The following is a 17,882-nucleotide window of genomic DNA, read 5'->3' as shown; positions in this document are numbered from 1 at the left end:
TTTCACAACTTCGCTTTCAGCCATTTTCCTTGGAGATCTAAACTTGAGAACCTCTCATTGCAAGCCATCTGCATTCGAACCATCCCGACATATAGAATTTCAAAGGGGTGAGAGTCAAGTTTGGCTATGGACAAACATAATGTTTGGTTTTAGAATTTCACTGAATCATGTTTGGAAGTCTTACCCAGGCTAACAATAGACCAAGGCCTTAAACACACACCAATGAAAAGGTCTTCTGGTCACATGGTGTTCCAGTGTGTTAACTTGATGACTGGGGCCCACCTGTTTCAACACTGCAATCCAGCAGAGAGCTACTCCTCCTCTGGGAGTTGGGTAAGATGAATTCCACTCCACATCAATAGCCCTTTCATTTGTGATATGATAATTGTTATAATTTGTGAATAATGAGTGTAAACAACTCAATTTGACATTTAAATACACAGTTTTGATTCTTTTGAATATTTTTGAAGACTTTCGTGATGTGAGTTCCCTAGTTGGATTTAATTTTGGATTAAATTTCACCTTATATTGCTTTATTTATATGTTTGTATGCATTTGTACTTCAGAATGCATACTTAGAAATATAAAGAGATGTTTTAATCACAGTTTAACCTCTAGCATAACTAAATAAGATAGAATTGATTATAATATGTAATGTGGTTATATATATATGAACCACATTACATATTATAATCAATAGCACTGTGCTAAAATATCAAAATATATAGTGTCCTGTATGCTCTGTTGTATTTAAAGGAATAATTGGTAATAGATATGGCAGACACTGAAGAGGTTATGGAGGAAGTTCAGTGAGTAAATGATTTTTTATAAAGAATGATTTTGACTGCTTAAATAAATAGGACTACTGCATTTCTTTGAACGCCCTAGGAATAAAGAATACAAAAATACTGATGTTTAATGAATATGATTATAATTAAGTTGGAATATTTTGGCAACAGTGGTAACATGCACACTAATTATGTTACTGTTTGTTTTTTAAACAGGGAAGAAGGTAAGATTCCACAAAAACAAGTGGGGATGGGCAAACATTTTAGACAGTGAACAGGCATTAAGAGTAAACAGTCACTAACAGTAACAGTAAACAGTTTGTGTATGAGATGTGCTTTATTTGCCTCATTTCACTGGATTTTATTTCCATTCTATCCTTCTATAAAACACTAGTGCTATTTAAATAAGGCTTATCATTATTATATTAACAAATTTGAATTAAAGGTCACTGCTTCTTCATATGGTTAGTTGGCTGAATTTATTTATATTTATTTTTCTCAAAATACAGTGGATGATTCAAGATCCAAACCTAAGTAAGATTTTCTGTCTAAATGTTCTTTTCTCTGTCCCTTAATCACAGTGTCTTACAAGGTAAAGCAGATCAACTCTAATTATTTTTTTTTTATTCTATAGGTTTCTGTCAAATATTCAGGCACCAAAAATTCCAGATGGAGAAAAAGTAGATTTTGATGTAAGCTTCTCTATTTTCCAACATTGCGTATTGTACTTGCATTCTCCTTGCAACTGTGAGAGCCCAAGCAGCCAGCGTTTCTGTGTGCCAGGACATCCACCGCAAGCGTCAGGAGAAGGACCTGGCTGAGCTGCAATCCCTCATAGAGGCTCACTTCCTCCAGAGGAAAAAAGAAGAGGAGGAGCTCATTGCTCTGGTCAATAGGATTGTGAGTGTGTGGTAGGCTCATAACACTGCACCCTGCAGTTAAGATTCAGGTTTTATGTTCCAGCTGGGCCACACATGCCATCCATGGCAAGGGGGCTCCCAGGATGAAATCGAATACATTTGTTGAAGCAAAAGGATAGCGACCGTAGTTTCGTGGTGTACACTAGGCGCATAAATTGATTGCTCCACTGGCTGAATATAACAGGAGCAGTGTGTGTGAGCGTGCGCGTGTGTGCATGCTTTCAGGAGAAACGCCGTGCGGAGAGAGCTGAGCAGCAGAGGATTCGAGCAGAGAGAGAGAAGGAGCGGCAGGCTAGATTAGCTGTGAGTTGCCCTGACAAAAGCCCAGTCGGCACACGATCGTGACAGGAACAGGCCTACACGCAAACCTAGCGCAGCCAGGAGTTTGTGAAACTAAAGTTTGTCTGCAGGAGGAGAAGGAACGGAAGGAGCAAGAGGAACAGAGGAAGAAGCAGGATGAAGATGTCAAGAAGAAGAAGGCTCTCACCAGTATGACCCATCAGTATGGAAGCCTTCAGCAGAGGGTGCGTACAATGTGACTAGTGAAGCTGTTTTGCAAGTTGTTATGGAAAATAACTAACGTTCTACAATGTACAAGTTCAAACCACTTGGATTAAAAGTGTAGTTCCTGGGATTTTTAAACAAGTTGAATAGAATGTTCAAAAGTATAGCCAACAAACAACACTTTTTTGACAAGGTTTTTTGAAGAAAGAAAATGTATTCTTAGGCTAGAAAAGGAGAAATAAAATGTGAAAGTGTTACCTCAGAGATGTGCAATCTGATTATGTGGCTGATCTGTTGCCGCACACAATTTCCGTTAGCAATAGCTAGTTCATGAATTGAATGGAATCTTCAGCTACAGCTATGGGCCAGATAGTTGTTGGATGTCCCTGTTATTTGGGAGTTGAGGAACACAGGACAAAGCAGGATGAAGATGCCAAGGAAAAGGTGGATCTCAGCTGTCATCCAATTAGAATAATGGGTATAATATAATAGGTACATGTAATAATAAGTTAGAGGGCAACAAGGCAACAGATAGACTACAGTGTGTAACTGTGCATCAGTAAAACACACATATAAGATGTAGCAAATGAAGTGGACTGTGAATGTAAATTGAAAGTAGGACATAAGACTCCAACAGACTACGTTTTCTTGACTTTCAGGGGGAGGGCCGCAAAGGAGCCAAGAAGCAGACAGAGAGAGAGAAAAAGAAAAAGATTTTGGCTGAGCGACGAAAGCCTCTGAGCATTGATCACCTCACTGAGGACAAGCTCAAGTATGCTGCCTCCAAATCCACAAACATTTCATTTCCAGTGGCACTCACTGCACTGAGATATACACCTTTAGGAAACAGTGCTGCAGAATGCTGAGGTGCTGAGGTTTCACCCTTGCTCTCTGGTGAAAGCTTCCCATCACAATTGTCATCCTTGACATGAACTAGCAGTCCCATGCATTACCCATAAAGCATTGCAGCAGGTCCAAATGTGTTATTTCTAACAAAGAGTAACTTAACTGATCATGTAAGGCTCTGAACCAGCTGTAATGCTGAATGAAACCAAATCTTGGAACCAGATTTATTTTTTGCTTTTGTGAAAAAGATTGAGGCTTTTCTCTGGTTAAGCAGTAAGAGGAAATGAGCTCTTCCTCTGTGTGTGCAGGGATAAAGCCAAGGAGCTGTGGCAATGGCTGACGGAACTAGAGGCAGAGAAGTTTGACCTAGGGGAGAAGCTGAAACGACAGAAATATGACGTGAGAGAACATGCATTCACTTATACAAACCAACATACAAACCTACCAAACCTATTAACCTCATTTAGAACCTGATGCAAATGCATCAAACCTCTCCATTTTAACGTGGGATCGTTTTAATATTTTTATTTTAATATCAGGTTAAGCTTGATAGTTTATGGTTCTCTGTTTCTTACAGATCACCCAACTCCTTGTTCGGGTCCATGAACATCAGAGGTAAGAGTTGAGCTCTATAAAACACAAGAATTTTTCCACACCTTTGGATTGGACCAAAGTTTATATGACTTTCATTTTAAAATATCGGGATTGCTTCCCACTGTCACTTTCAGTATAAAATGCTATTATAGCCTCCCAGGGTAAAAACAAACAAACAAAAACAAAAACAAATAAAAAGCAAAACGCTCTACAAACTAGCACTAACTCTAGTCATGCACCGTGTAGAAAAGCATGTAGAAAGTTGTTCTTGGGAAGGAGCATGTAGGCATTGGGTAACAGATGCCCACACCTGCTTGCTGTATGGTAAGCGTGTGACATGCCTCTCTGACTCTTCTCTGCAGTGCAAAGGGGCGCAGCAAGGTCAAAGTAGGCGGTAGGGTGCGCTAGAGAGCCAACGGCGCCAACGGCCGAAGCCCAAGGATGCAAAGTCTTTTGTGTTTTGCAGTTGTCATTAAAACTAATGCAAGTGCAGGTACAAGAACAAGTTTTTCTTGCTGTTCATTTTCACTTGGTATTTCTTTTGTCTTCAGGATTGACATATAGAATAGTCTTTTTGACCTATACCACCTGAGTGATTAATCATCATAAAGTATTTTTTAAAAACATCTTCAATGTGGGTTTTTTTTCTTTCAGTAGAAAGACTCCAAAATTGGTAGTGTTTTCTATCACAACAAATTTTTAAAAAAGCAAATTAAGTACACAATCTCTGAACATTTCGGACAGAGGTCATTCATTGGCTGTTTCTTACAGGTCCTGCTGATGGAGGACCTCTGTACAAAACTGTACTTTACTACTCAAATAAATAAATAAAGTGAAGCCTAACTCAAAAGGCATGTTTCATGAAACCTGTCACTTTAACACAAACCCACAGAAAGCATAAAAACAGATGTGTTCTTTTCATTATTTTATTCTTTTACATTACTACTTTTAATTGAAGCTCTATCAGGGACACGTTGCTTCCCTGGGCTGCAGGAAAAAGAGGCTTACATGGTTGTTTACATACTTAAGGTGATGAAAGACAACGCTGTGTTGGTGTGACAAAACATTCTGTGTCCTCGAGTACATCAAATGAGAGTCCATAGCATGTGACAAAACTATTATCCACACACAGAAAACTAACACCAGTGCATTTTCAAGTTGGCTGTCTGCAAGGTCCAGACAGTGGGGGGCAGGGGCAGGGCTAGGCAGCAGGTAGAAGTCGTCACCACAGGTGCGTTTCCCGGATCTCCGCAATGACCTGACTGGCTTTCTGCAAGGCCTGTGGACACAGAGGAGGGGTGTGGGGTAGTTACCCACATTATCTGAGACTTATATTTTAGTGCTGCTCTAATCTGCATTAACATGAATCTTAATCTCATTCAATTTCAAATATGTACAGCAGTAGATTTATAACTGTAGCTTTAGCATGTGTGTATTTGGGGCTGGACGATATATGATATCCATTTCTTCCACTGTTCAAGTTCCAACAGCCACTTTTCACTGTTTACATATGAATAACTGAATGAATGGCCAAATGGATGAATGAGAGCTAGTTTCTGCAATCATCACTTTGAATTGGCTGATGGTGTGCTGTGACGTGACTGTGGTGGTGGCGTGCGTCTACCTGCAGCATGTCTGCAGCCTCTTTGCGGCGCTGGGCCATGTCCTCCGACTCGGTGAGCAGGTCATCCAACAGCCCTGATTTATACAGCTGTCCCACCAGTTCACTCTGCAGGCTGTCCTTCACATGGTTCACCAGGAAGTGCATCACAGCCTTGGGCACACTGAAAGTGAACGAGAAAGAAAGAAGGATAATAAGAGAGGAAGGGAACAAGATGGCGGGTGAGAGTGCTGATAAGCATGTGGGTGTCTCCTTGTACATACCTGTCCTGAATGTTTTTGCGCACGATGAGGAAGTAGGACTTGATGAGCCTTTCAATGACCTCACAGTCCCTCTGCTCTCGGGCAGACAGTTTCCTGGCAACAGGGACGGGCTGGCAAAAACAGGGCCAAAACAAACTGCTGTTAATTAGTGCCTGTAAGCAGGTCTTATAGCAGCTGAGAATACACACACACACTCTTGCTTTCCCTATGAGATTAAGGCTAAGGCGGTTCCTAATAAATACGGCCCTACATTCTCCAGAACGAGTGTGTTGCTGTTCGGTGCTTAAGCTGTGGCAGTCTGTGTGGCATTGGAAGGGGCTGTCAGCTGTGACGGTTCGTGTGACCTCACCACGTCCAGCAGGTTGATGGCATGTCCTTTTTGAGGGCTGGCTGGGACAGGCCCCTGTGGTTTCAGCTTCTCCTCCGTCTGGCTCTCCTCCCCTTTCTTCAGCATGCCCCTCCAGCTCCCTGCGCCTGCCTCCTGGTCTCCCTGGAAACACACACACACGGCAAATCAGCTCATTCTCAAAGAGTTTCTTCAGTATAAAGGCCTCGTGAGAATATCTTAACACTGAAACTAGTGTTTTGAGAGTAGCTAATTTAGGGTCAGAGCTGAACTAATGAACACCAATTCAGATTTCCAAACAGTCTGCATCTCAATTCATTTATTCACTCAGAAAACACCAGTCACAGGAAGCAGAGGCATGCTTTTCCCATAAATCTGTACTGGGCAATTCCTGAGAGCTCAGGTCAACACATGCAACACTGACAAAGAGCAAGAGAGGGGAATTAGTACAATGAATTATGATGATAGTGGTTCTTGGAAGCAGTATAAGAAAAGATATTGAACAATTGTTCAAAATTAACCCGTGATAAACTGTCGTATGTTACGAATGCTGTCAATGGTCTGAAACAGCATGTTTGAGTATGTGTTAAAAAAATAAAAAATAAATAAAACAAACTAAAACAGCCTGCCTTTCCAAGTGTCTTATTGCTGTCATTTTTGAGAGAGCAACACACTTTCCAGAGCAAACATTCCGCATGCACAAAATGACCAGACTTGAATTTGGTAAAACAATTTCCTTATCCATGTAAAAAACAAAACCAGGTACTCTTGCATTGTATCTTTGGGAATATCCAAAGCGGAATAGCAAGTTCGCAGGCTCCGTTTGGCTGAGTAGCAGTAGCCATGCAGTGGGGCAGGTTCACAGGGAGCCGAAAGGGGTAGGGGTGGGGTTGCCAGTGCCATGCCATGCCCACACTTTAGATGACAAGATCTAGTGTGTGCCACACACCTTGGGGGCATCGCCCTCAGCCAGGGGTGGCTCGCTAGGGGACAGAGACTGCCCACCGGGACCCTTCAGAGTCTACAGGGAGAGAGGCAGAGCGAGACAGAGCCATCTGCTAGTGCTGGCAGCAGCTAACCACACTCACTTTGGGCCTTCAGCTTTAATTTGCAATTTGACATTAGATGCCTTTGCACTGAGAAAAGAAAGTAACCATAAACTGCATCTTTCAGAGCACAAAGACCATACAGTGCAGGACAGAAAGAGATGTTAGGGAATTAGTGCCTGAAGCACCGCTTATGGTGGAAAAAAAGCCCTCTGGATTTCTGAGGCAACAGAAACATACCTTATCACGTGGTACCGCCGAGGGAAGCTCTCTCATTCTGTTACGCCTCTGCTCCTGCACACAATACAGCAACAAAGCTTCACCCTCTTCACTACATTTAATGCTTTTAGATTCACATGGCCCCAAAAACTGTTAAATTACAGTAGCAAATGATTGACCTAACCTCGATATTGTTGTTCATTAGTCCACATGCATCAGCAAAGTCCGGATGCTTGGTGTTGATGTACGCCAATTCAATAGCCACCAAATTGTGAACCTGTAAAAGAAAAACCTCTCTGGCTAGAGGGTCTTACTATATGCAGTAGGTTATGTCCAAGGTCCTGTGATGCAGCTGGCCTGTGTGTGGAGAATGTCAATAAATGAACAGACCTACCATCTCATTAGTGATGGGAAGTCTTTTCCTCAGGAGCGACGTCACCACTTCTACTATGGCATCATGAAGCTTTGGAAACCTCAGTAACTCCTGAAAACAATGCAGGTCAGGTGTGGTCAGATACATTAGAGTTTATGGAGAGCAAGGGGACATCTGCTGAAGGGGCAAACTACGGTGGATCTGCCCTAGAAAGTTCCACTTGCTCACTACCAATACTGGGAACTAGTGGTCGAACTGTAAAGATTAAATAAATAAAATAAAAATGAAAAATAAAAAACTAAGTGGCTGGTTGGTTTCACCTGAGGGGGTGGGGTGTGGGATTAAATAATACATCTCACGCCTGTGAGAATCTGCACTACCGCAACTGCACGCACTGAACCAAATACTCTACTGTACAGAGCAGGAAACCAGTCAGATCGCACCCTAATTGCTTGCATTCACAATGGAGTTTAACAGGATTTGGCTTGATAATTAAAATAAATAGACAACATAAGTCATCTTACAATATTACATAACTTGTGTTATCCAACCAAACTGATCAAAAGGGGCTGCAAAAATGGGCTGTTTTTTTCCCCCCTTTTCCATTCCTGTTTCTTTCTTTTTTAGGGGGGATGGCATCCCCCCTTGCCAAGAACGGGAAGTTCTGTAATTTGATCATGTAAAAAACCAAAACAATATAAAATGAACAATAACATTTTCTTTTTCAGGCCAATGACCAGATACTTCAGTGTACAGATACTTTAATAATTGTGACTAAGACTTACAATTAAGGCAACCTGCAGGCCATATGCCTCAGGATGCGTGTGTGCGCGAGAGAACTACACACCTGTGTGCTGTAGTTACTGCAGTGCTGGATGATTCTCTGCATCTCCTCGTGCACCAGCTCCACACACCGCAGGCTAGGCTCCTCCAAACGCTTCACCTGCCTCTTCACCAGCAGCTCAAACGACACCTCCGGCACAAACAGAGCAGGACGTGGCCCCTGGGTACACACACAAACACTACATTACTGTCCCCATGATACAAATATCCAGCAATCTCTTCAACACAGAACATGTTACCTAACAGTCCCTGCTGCAAAGTATTTCAGATAACATATAAGACAGATTCTATTTCATACTATGGCAGTTTGCCTGACGCACACCAATAACACAGATACTGCTTTACACAGCTATCCAAGAGCCCAACTCTGGCAATAAAACTATATTTAAGAAGTAACTATACATTAAACTTAACATTATCAGCTCACCGTAGCATTTCTGATTGCTGTGAGCACATCTATGGTCGTGAGCCCACCAAGAGGGTCAACCGACTCCAGTGTCCTACCAAACGTCTCATGGAAAATATAGCAAATTCTGGCCCCACCACACCTAAAATATGAGCAAAGTATTAATGCCTGTGGGATCACAGTAGCTACTGGTCAAGAGAACCCACCATACTGCATTACAGGCTGACACTTTATAAGAATAACCACAGAATGCAGAATATGCTATTGTACTCAAAGCCACTCAGTTATATTCATCCATCAAATATCCCCCTACATGCAGAAGCATCTGCAAGGTAAGGAACGCAAACATGACTAGGTATAGTGCCTTAAAAAATGCATTTTGCCATTTCTGGCTGCTTTTTTTTTTTTTTTTTTTTTGCCATTTTTGAGGTGCATCTTCTGCTTGCAGCCACCGCAATTCCAGCTGCTTTTGAAAGAAACACTCCCTTCGGCGAGAGACAGCTAGCTCGTTATTTCTCTGAGACAATCTTAGCCATGGGCTGGCAAATTAAGAGTGGGAGCACTGCTTGCCGGTACTGACAGCTCAGCGGTCTCGATGTGTTTGGCTGTTCCCTCGATAGTGTTGCAGTACTCAGCGGCGAACTTGGTAATAAGCTGCAGCAGGGTGGCGCTCTTGTCCTCCACTGGCTCGCCGTAGCTGCTGAGCAGAGACTGGTACTGCGCCGCCAGGACGTTGATGCGTGTCTTCAGCTCGGGCAGGCAGTCCCGGATGTGGTGCATCAGAAGCCTGCCACATGGAAGATGAGCATGGAATAAGTGTGCAAATCATAACTAGTTTTGGGGGGGTTGTGGGGAAATTATTCTGAGAAAAACATTTTTTAGGAATGACCTATTCAACGTTCTGGCCAGGTATTTGGTTCCATTTCTGTTAGCTAAGGAGGGATACTTCTTCTGGAGGAAAGCATGCTCATCACGGATAGAATCAGCCACGGACTTCTTGGTGTTGATGTCCAGCTGACTCCTGGATTAACAAGAAAAGCTTCAATTTAAGGAATACAAATGTATTATCTAAAGGCCCCTAAAGCAATTGCTTATAACCACCTGCAATCATGTATGACAGAAGATTTTCTGCTATTCTTTGTTCACCTGTTGACCACTCCAATGAGTCCCAGTTTGACAGGAATAACTCTGCCCATGAGGACATCCATCGCATCTGTGCCAGCATCCATTAGATCCAGCTTGGTCACCACGGCCAGTGTCCTTCGGCCTAAGATGCACAAAGCACAGTGCTTAGAAACAACAAGATACTGCAGTTCAAAAATAAGCTAGTGAAAGAGACTGACCATCGGGGTCAACCTCACGGGCCACTTTGAGGGCCTCAGAGGTGGCCATGTCCGTGTTTGCAGCTGTGACTGCCAAGATGATGCAGTTAGGGTTGCTGATGTATTTCAGGATGAGCTCACGGATCTGAATCTCAATGTCTTTGGGCTGGTCACCAACAGGGACCTGCATATAAATACACAAACACACTGCAATGACTATTATAGTGACAACTACAGTAATTTTCCCAAATGTAATTTCAAAAAGATTAGAGGTTATGGCTCATCAGGTCTGACTATTAATGAAATAAATCACCTTTGTGATGCCAGGCAGATCCACCAGAGTAAGATTAACTACATGAGGGGAAAAGATCTTTAGGTGGATGGGCTCATCACTAATGCCCTGCGGGAGACATTACTGGAGTAAGATGTAATAATTCCATAGCACAGTCACTGTACATACTTTTAATAGTTATTTTGTGGAACATCATCTATACCTTATTGTTGCCAGAAATTCTCTCTGTTTCAGCTTCAATTTCTTGTCTGATTTCATCAAAATCTGTGTAAAGCTTAAACAAACAGAATTTTTCACAGTCAAGAAGACACAGTGCACATAGACATAAATGGGAAGCAGGCATAATCTAAAACCCTTTGCTAACACTGTAATGCTGCACATGCCAATGCTCCACAGTACTCCCATGAGAGAGTGAGAAGCCTGCATCCTTTTATTCTACTTGTGTAAAAGGAATGTTTATGATCTGACTCCTTAAAGTCTTAAACTAATACTTAAATAGATAAAGCAATGAAGGGTGGAGTGTGCTAATCACTGGCTCTACAGTCCAAACAGCCAATCAGTACTCAATTAACTGTCCAATCTCTATTAAAGACACGTACGTGTTTCAAAATGTTAATTTGGTCTTCAGACCAAATATATATCAAGAATGATTTCCCAAGCTAATTTGATGTTAAACATCTGATCTGGTTTGGTGACAACAAGATAATGCATCAAATCATAATCTCTGAAACTGCTGGAGCAGTGCAGAACTATTGTGTCAACTATAACCATTTTTCGGTGCTGTATAAGCATACCTTATTTTTTGTGTGTAAGAATTTGCCCCACTCTTCACTCTCCACACCTAGAGGAATACAGTCAACCATTACCACATGCTGAGCAAAGAGCAGGAACATCCAACAATGGGTGTCTAGAAAAATGGCTCCCACTCCCAGTCCTGGACTGTTTTCAGTTTCCCCCTAATCAAACTACCCTAACTTAACTCCTAAACTAAACAGCAAATTCTTCATTAACTGGGGTAAAGTGTATTAAAGGTGAAAAAACACACACACAAAAAAAAAAAAAAACTGTCCCAAGACTGTGATTGTGAACCAGACCTTGGAGAGAGTTAGTCCATTTACTTAGTTATACTACATGTCCTAACCCTCCATTGTAAATCCACAATGTGTCAAGAACAAGCATCAGCCCAGCAAATGATATAAAAAAGGAACAAACCCAAGAACTGTGCATTATGGGTAGTCCAAGCATTCAATATTTCACAAGCTTCCCACTCTTTCTTCAGTTCACACACAGTTTCCTCCTTCTGCTCAGGCATGTTGCCTCGAACAGAAAATGAGCTACTAGCACATTTACCAGATGATTCTAGAATGGGGTTAACATTTTAGGACCCCATACAGGAATCATCACTGCTTGATTTATCCTGTGTGATGCAGAGATATCTGACTACATTTGCTGGGATTAATCTAAGGCAAGCAAATATAGGAACTAAACAGATGCAACATAAGGGCAAAAAAAGTCAGCTAGATGCTGCTCAGCACAAATGGAAGGGCAAAGACAAGCAAAAGGAGACCTTTGTAAAGGCGTCCATTTTTCCAGGCATTGGGGTCTGCAGTTAAAGAAAGATGAAAGAGGAAACAGGTTTAGCCCAGGACAGCCGTTTTCCCATGCAGACGCTGTAGACTGTAGCACAAGCAAATGACCGAAATATTCACACTGGTGACTTGTAGAGCAGTCCATTTGATTGTCCTGAGACTGAGAGAATAACAGTGATGCAACTGACTTTGCTTCAAATCAAAGTTACAACTGCGCGTTTTCTGGTCTTACACTTTACAGAAGAGACACTCCATTTGCTCATAACATTGCTGCAGGAAAGCAGAGGCGCATTTCAGGTATTGTTAATGTTCCTCGAGCAACTAAGGGACAAAGGCGTGAAATCACACAGCGGTGCAGCCCTTTTGTTGTGACAGGTTACAGTTCATAAGGCTCAGCCCAACCCCAACTGTGTTAACCAATGAGACATAAGGAGGTGACAGATTCAGCCCATTCCTGAGCACGCAGAAACACCCACACAGGTGAATGACAGACAGGGGATTAGAATGGAGGGGAGGGGGAGAGGGGCTTATGGCGCACAGATACCATTCTCGTCACTCGTCTTCCGGCGATCTTCGTGGTCCACATGCACCAACTGCAGGATGAGAGGCCTGCGCGTGACAATACCCGTGCCACGGGGCAAGAGGTCTTTACCCACCAGGCTCTCCAGCACGGAGCTTTTCCCACTGCTCTGTGAAGGAGAAAGTCATTACAAGGTTAGGAACACTGCAACAGGCAAAGAAGCACTTCTGGTTCTTTCAAAGCAGCTGTTCTCTGGGCCTGCAACCTCAGAGTAATCATATAGACCTGTTCATTAACACACTCAAATCCTCAGAAGAGTCCACCTGCCATTTCAGACAGCTTAATGACACTTCACTGTCCTTGTGTCTTTTGCTGCCTAGACAGAAATATCCTCTTAACTGCCACTGAAAAAAAATGAGGTAGTTAAAATAAGATGAAACCTATTAAATGACAAATGCTTCTTCTTGAAATAGTAGCTTTGGAGAACTGTAGCTAGCCTTCTCAGTCCTTTAGAGGCACTTCATGTAGAAAGCTATTCTTACTTCAAGTAATAGCTACTTTTTTTTTTACAGTGCCAAGTGCAAACAACTTTCTTAATACTAAGGATGCCGTTCTCAGACAATAGTCGGTATAATCAAGCAATAGGTAACCTACGTTACTTTGGTTTGGGGTATGTTTCAAAACCAGGAATCATTCGTGTATTATTTGTGTATCATTCTCCCTGTGTATTAATTACAGGCCTTTTAACTTCGTGCTAACTCCTCTTAACGTAGTTGTTTTATCACTGAGGGACCATTCATTGAGAATTGAGCTGCGGTTAATACCTACAAAACATGCATTTTCTCCTTTCAAAAAGTAAACTAACACTAGATGTTGTCCTTCTTTCCCCACTAGCATAGCTACTTGATAGATAGCCTGCGAGTTAGCTACAAAGTGTATTCACCAACATCTCTGGGTTATCTGTAATTCATATTTTCCATCCCGCAAGAATGTGAAACCTTCTGTAGCTAATTACAAGACTGACTAACAATTATGTTGAAATGAGGTCAAATAGCCTGAGAGCTAGCTAGCTACACATATAACTAACCTTAGTTTAGCTAGTTAGCTAGCTAGGCTGTAACAAGTGAGCATATCTGGCCAGCTTACTTGCTAGCTAGCTATCTGTTACATTAGATAACATCTGCACCGACTCATTGAATAATGTAAAGCGACAGCTTTTCATAGTAGTTATTTAGACACGTGTGCCATACTAGTATATAAATGAGTGGCATCGTTAACTTAAGAATACCAGTTTAATAATAACTGCCGGTTAGCCAGCTAACGTTAACGAAACTGAAAAACACCGCATTACCTGCGTTCCAACCACCGCAATCTGCGGCAACTGTATGATATCTGCCCCCACTGTATTAAACACGTCTTGAAGCTTGTTAATGACTGGAATAAGAGCCTCCATTGTTTTTGGCAATTGCTGCCTGTCTAAACGAATGGTCTTCTTGGTCAACCACCCCGCAATACACGGGACAAAGTCATACAATGTCCCTTACAGAGCCACCATTAACAGCTCTGGCCATGAAACCACGGCGCACAATTTTCTCAAATGGAATTGTGGGATTTGAAGTTCATAGACAGAAAGTGCTTCCCACTACTTCTGAATCTTCTAGTTATCTATGCAACGAAACAGTTATGTACATTTGATGTGTTTTCACATGACAACATAAGATATTCAATTAATATTTATATTAAGTGATTAAAAAGAGAGTAGAAGTAGTCAAAAAGTGAAAAATTGAAATAAAGTAGGTAAGGTTTCCAGAGAAACACTATATTTCAAACATCCTTGCCGCAAGAGCAGTATTTATAAAAACCTGTGTGTATGTAATATATATATATATATGGGCGAGAGAGAAATGTATATGTAAAAAGTGTTCAAAATATTTGCTAGGTCTACATATAAAGCCGATTTTTTATAGAATCTGAGAATAATTGAGAAAATGCAGCGATTGTAGTTTTTCATCATTTATTCCACCCAAGTACATACATTTGGGTTTGAATTTAGTCATTCAGATTTAAGCTTTATCCATAGGATTTAAATAAGGCAAGTGTACAATGGGTTATCTTAGTCAGTTCAATAATGATAGGCCAGCAAGTAACAGTGGTATTAACAGAACAGCTGGCATAAAATATTGCACAAGAACAAAATTATTCCATGTGAAAAATGAGGTAAAATGTGATTTGTCATACAGGAACACAAGTGAACTAGATATATTATTTACATCATAACAAGAAAATAAAACAATAGTATTGTTCCATGCATTCTAGACAATACAATTTTTCAGGAGTGACACTCATGGGCTCAGGCAAATGCTTAAGGTTACGTTGCAGTTTTTGGGATCAATTTGCTTTGGGCTTTTCATTTTCATATTGCTCAGGCTGAATCAAGGTGTAACAAGATCATGTGAAATCAGTTACTCTGAACATGTTATCATCAATGGCTTTGGTTTGGCAAGTTTTATTGATAAACTGAGTAGAAAGAAGCCAATTTAATAATAAATGCATCTTTAAAATATCCTTGTTTTACCCGATTACATTTTAAAACTTATGCAGTAGTAGATCCATCCAAATTTGTTAATATTGCACTACATTTTTCAAATTTTCCAAATGATTTCAGGATTGGATAATATCAAAATTGCAAAAACTGTTAATATGATTAAACTTAAAACAAAATCAAACCCACATTGGGCAACTTGAGATGTAATTTACAAAACTAAATACATCAAACAACCTTGGAATAAAATGAACACAGCAAAGAACTTAAGTATTTCTGTACTTTAACATTACTTTTACAATGAATCTGAATATACTTCAGAAGAATGGAAAAAGGCACCTCAAATTCAAGAATTAAGAGTCTGGAAATTAAAAAAAAATAAATAAATTAAAAAAAGTTAAACCTTCCAATAAACAGCAAATACTAATACTCTAAAGCAAATTAATATTTACCATGTGTTAATGTGCATTGTTCATCAGAAGTTAACAGATTAGGAATTATATCACTTGGGGTTTTTCCTTTCTATCACATAACCAAACCAGGGATAACCATACTAAGGATAGCCTGGAAATATGTCAAAAAGAAGCATTTATCATTTAGCTGGATAACTTAAGCCTAAAGTCAAAACTGTTCAATAATATGAGAAACAAGGAACATCCCTATTGGATGATGTTTTGTTTTAAATGAGAACTCACCAAAAAATCCTGGTTTGTGCCATGATCTAACTGCTGGTCTGTAATCCAATTATAAATAACTGCCCATGATCAATTTCCTTTTATTCTAATTATGAACTAAAGGTATTTTAGCAAAGTGGTGGGCTGATGAATAATAAATGTCTAAGATAGGCAAGATAATTGTTTATAGTTATTAGCACAAATCATTAGCCATTTAGGGATTTTGAATTTAACAATTAAATCTAAGTATGCTTCATATTAGTCACCTTATTTCATAAATCAGCGTGCAGCATACTCTGTTTAAAGTAATGTCACCTGTCAGTGTCACCATATGAACTGAGAATCCTCCCAGTCACTCAAAAACAATATCAAACTTCACTCACCACAGCAGCAAGTTCATAAATTAACTAAACAAAATAGCCATAGAATGACTGCTATTATCTGGTGGCCATAATCCACTCTGGAGTTCAGGAAGATGTACAGTCAGTGTAGGTGGTCACCATATTCCCCCTTCTCTGAGTCACAGTTCTGCAGTGCTGTTTGGCCGTGCCTTGAAAGCGGTTCTCGGTCCGCTTGGTGTGTCTGTCAAATGTAAACATCCTCTCCATGTCGTCAGTGAGCTCATCAAAGATCCCAGCACCAAAGGCTCCTTGGAAGTGCCTCTTGTGGCGGCTGTGTGATTGCTGGTGAGCCCTGAAATGGTCCTCAAAGTGCCTTTTGGGCCGGGCATGCCTGTTCTGGCTGTAGATGTCAAAGTCTTTGAACATATCATCAAAGTTAAAATCAAAGTACTGGTGGAAGTACTGGCCTCCACCTCTCATGCCTTCACCGGAGAAAGCGCCCCGTCCTAACTGATCATACTCTCTCCTCCTTTTCTCATCTGAGAGTGTTTCATATGCTGAAAAAAACAGAACGACAATAGTGTTTAGACTGTGTTGCTATTATGAATAGAAGTCTTAAACAATAAATAAATAAATTATATATATATATATTATATATATAAATATAAAAAACAAGGCAATGTGGTTAAATAGCCACAAGCACCTACCCTCTGCAGTTTCTCTGAACTTTGTCTCTGCATCAGGGCTCTTGTTCTTGTCTGGATGATATTTCACAGCTAGCTTGTGAAAAGCCTTCTTAATTTGCCGCTCTGTAGCATCTTTGGGTACACCCAAAATTTCATAATAGTCCTTTTTGGCCAGTATTAGTTCTGTTATCATCAAGACGGATACAGCAAACATTAACGTTGACTGAGCTGTGGCCATGCTGCTGCTGGTGCCTGTTTGATAAAATAAAGACAGGTATGCAAGTCAATTTACAAGATCTTACAGCATACAGAAGGCTTAATAAACTGTTAGACTATAACTGAACCAGGTGAAGCTTCTGGAATATTGTGTCATTTCCAAACTGGTATACACTGGGACATTTATTTATCTTACATTTTAACCCTGGAGCAAGCCGGTCTTACTCAGAACCTTAAGTCTGTATCAAGGTAGACATCCAACAGCTCTGGAGAATATTGACGTAATGATCTCAAGTATGCTTCTAAAACTTACCACGCCCCCTTCAAAATGTGAATCATTAGTTGAGACGAAAACCAAGTTTGATTTTACGAAAATAACGTGAGACATTATGCGCTGAAATGACTAATCGTGAACTCATTACGATCAGGAAAATTCCTTAACTTTGGAATAAATCGCATAGTTTCATACAGCCAAGATAGCCAGCCAGCTAGGTAGAAAACTTCAGTCACAAACAATACATTTATTAATCTGCTTTCTTGTTGGATTGGATTAGGCATGACAAATTAAAAGCAAAAAATAAACCTCAAGGGTTACTTTAGCGCCTTGTTTTCGGTGGACTAAACTAGCTAATTAGCCAGTTCACTCTTAATCCTCTTAGCTAGCAAGCTGTTAGCTATCATTAGCTAACTAACCTAGCTAAATAAGCAACATTAGCCTGACAAGAAAGAAATACGAAATGTAAAACAAAAGATAACTGGCTGCACATCAAAATACGCAGATAAAAATGTAATTTCCAAAGCATCGATTGGTAATATTACTTACGCTTAACAGTACAGTCAGTGAATGGTGCTAATTTGCGAAGCAGAAATAACGGGCTGTTTCCATTCCAAGCAGCAACACCACGAATCGCAATTCGATTGGCTTTTATGT

At 40.6% G+C, this 17,882-nt stretch overlaps 3 protein-coding genes across 5 annotated transcripts; 1 reads left to right on the top strand and 2 right to left on the bottom strand.

The window, feature by feature from the left end:
- Positions 1–1,038: 1,038 nt before the first annotated feature.
- On the top strand, positions 1,039–4,157 carry tnnt2d (troponin T2d, cardiac). The gene is made up of 10 exons (XM_081698631.1): positions 1,039–1,042; positions 1,298–1,322; positions 1,423–1,480; positions 1,572–1,688; positions 1,934–2,011; positions 2,119–2,232; positions 2,872–2,984; positions 3,367–3,457; positions 3,636–3,673; positions 4,015–4,157. The coding sequence occupies exons 1-10, from the start codon at positions 1,039–1,041 to the stop codon at positions 4,058–4,060; spliced, it is 684 nt and encodes a 227-aa protein (XP_081554757.1). The 3' UTR covers positions 4,061–4,157.
- Positions 4,158–4,564: 407 nt separating this feature from the next.
- dnm1l (dynamin 1-like) lies at positions 4,565–14,072 on the bottom strand. Of its 3 annotated transcripts, XM_027013858.3 has the most exons (20): positions 13,844–14,072; positions 12,517–12,661; positions 11,951–11,986; positions 11,178–11,224; positions 10,586–10,657; positions 10,405–10,491; positions 10,113–10,275; positions 9,916–10,036; positions 9,659–9,790; positions 9,350–9,556; positions 8,791–8,911; positions 8,368–8,523; positions 7,542–7,631; positions 7,332–7,424; positions 7,169–7,222; positions 6,832–6,903; positions 5,886–6,026; positions 5,537–5,646; positions 5,277–5,436; positions 4,565–4,931 (listed from the first exon to the last, which is right to left on the bottom strand). In XM_027013858.3, the coding sequence occupies exons 1-20, from the start codon at positions 13,943–13,945 to the stop codon at positions 4,875–4,877; spliced, it is 2,166 nt and encodes a 721-aa protein (XP_026869659.1). In that variant the 5' UTR covers positions 13,946–14,072; the 3' UTR covers positions 4,565–4,874. The 3 variants fall into 3 exon arrangements, with proteins under 3 accessions (XP_026869659.1, XP_026869661.1, XP_026869660.1); XM_027013860.3 differs by lacking the exon at positions 6,832–6,903; XM_027013859.3 differs by lacking the exon at positions 11,951–11,986.
- Positions 14,073–14,489: 417 nt separating this feature from the next.
- Positions 14,490–17,852, bottom strand: dnajb9a (DnaJ heat shock protein family (Hsp40) member B9a). The gene is made up of 3 exons (XM_027013878.3): positions 17,775–17,852; positions 16,757–16,987; positions 14,490–16,606 (listed from the first exon to the last, which is right to left on the bottom strand). Exons 2-3 carry the CDS (start codon positions 16,971–16,973, stop codon positions 16,176–16,178), a joined length of 648 nt encoding a protein of 215 aa, XP_026869679.2. The 5' UTR covers positions 16,974–16,987; positions 17,775–17,852; the 3' UTR covers positions 14,490–16,175.
- Positions 17,853–17,882: the final 30 nt, after the last annotated feature.

Source organism: Electrophorus electricus, chromosome 16 (genome assembly GCF_041902795.1).
Source record: "Electrophorus electricus isolate QZ-2024a chromosome 16, ASM4190279v1, whole genome shotgun sequence".
Classification (NCBI taxonomy): domain Eukaryota; kingdom Metazoa; phylum Chordata; class Actinopteri; order Gymnotiformes; family Gymnotidae; genus Electrophorus; species Electrophorus electricus.
This window is presented reverse-complemented; position numbering and strand designations above follow the sequence as displayed.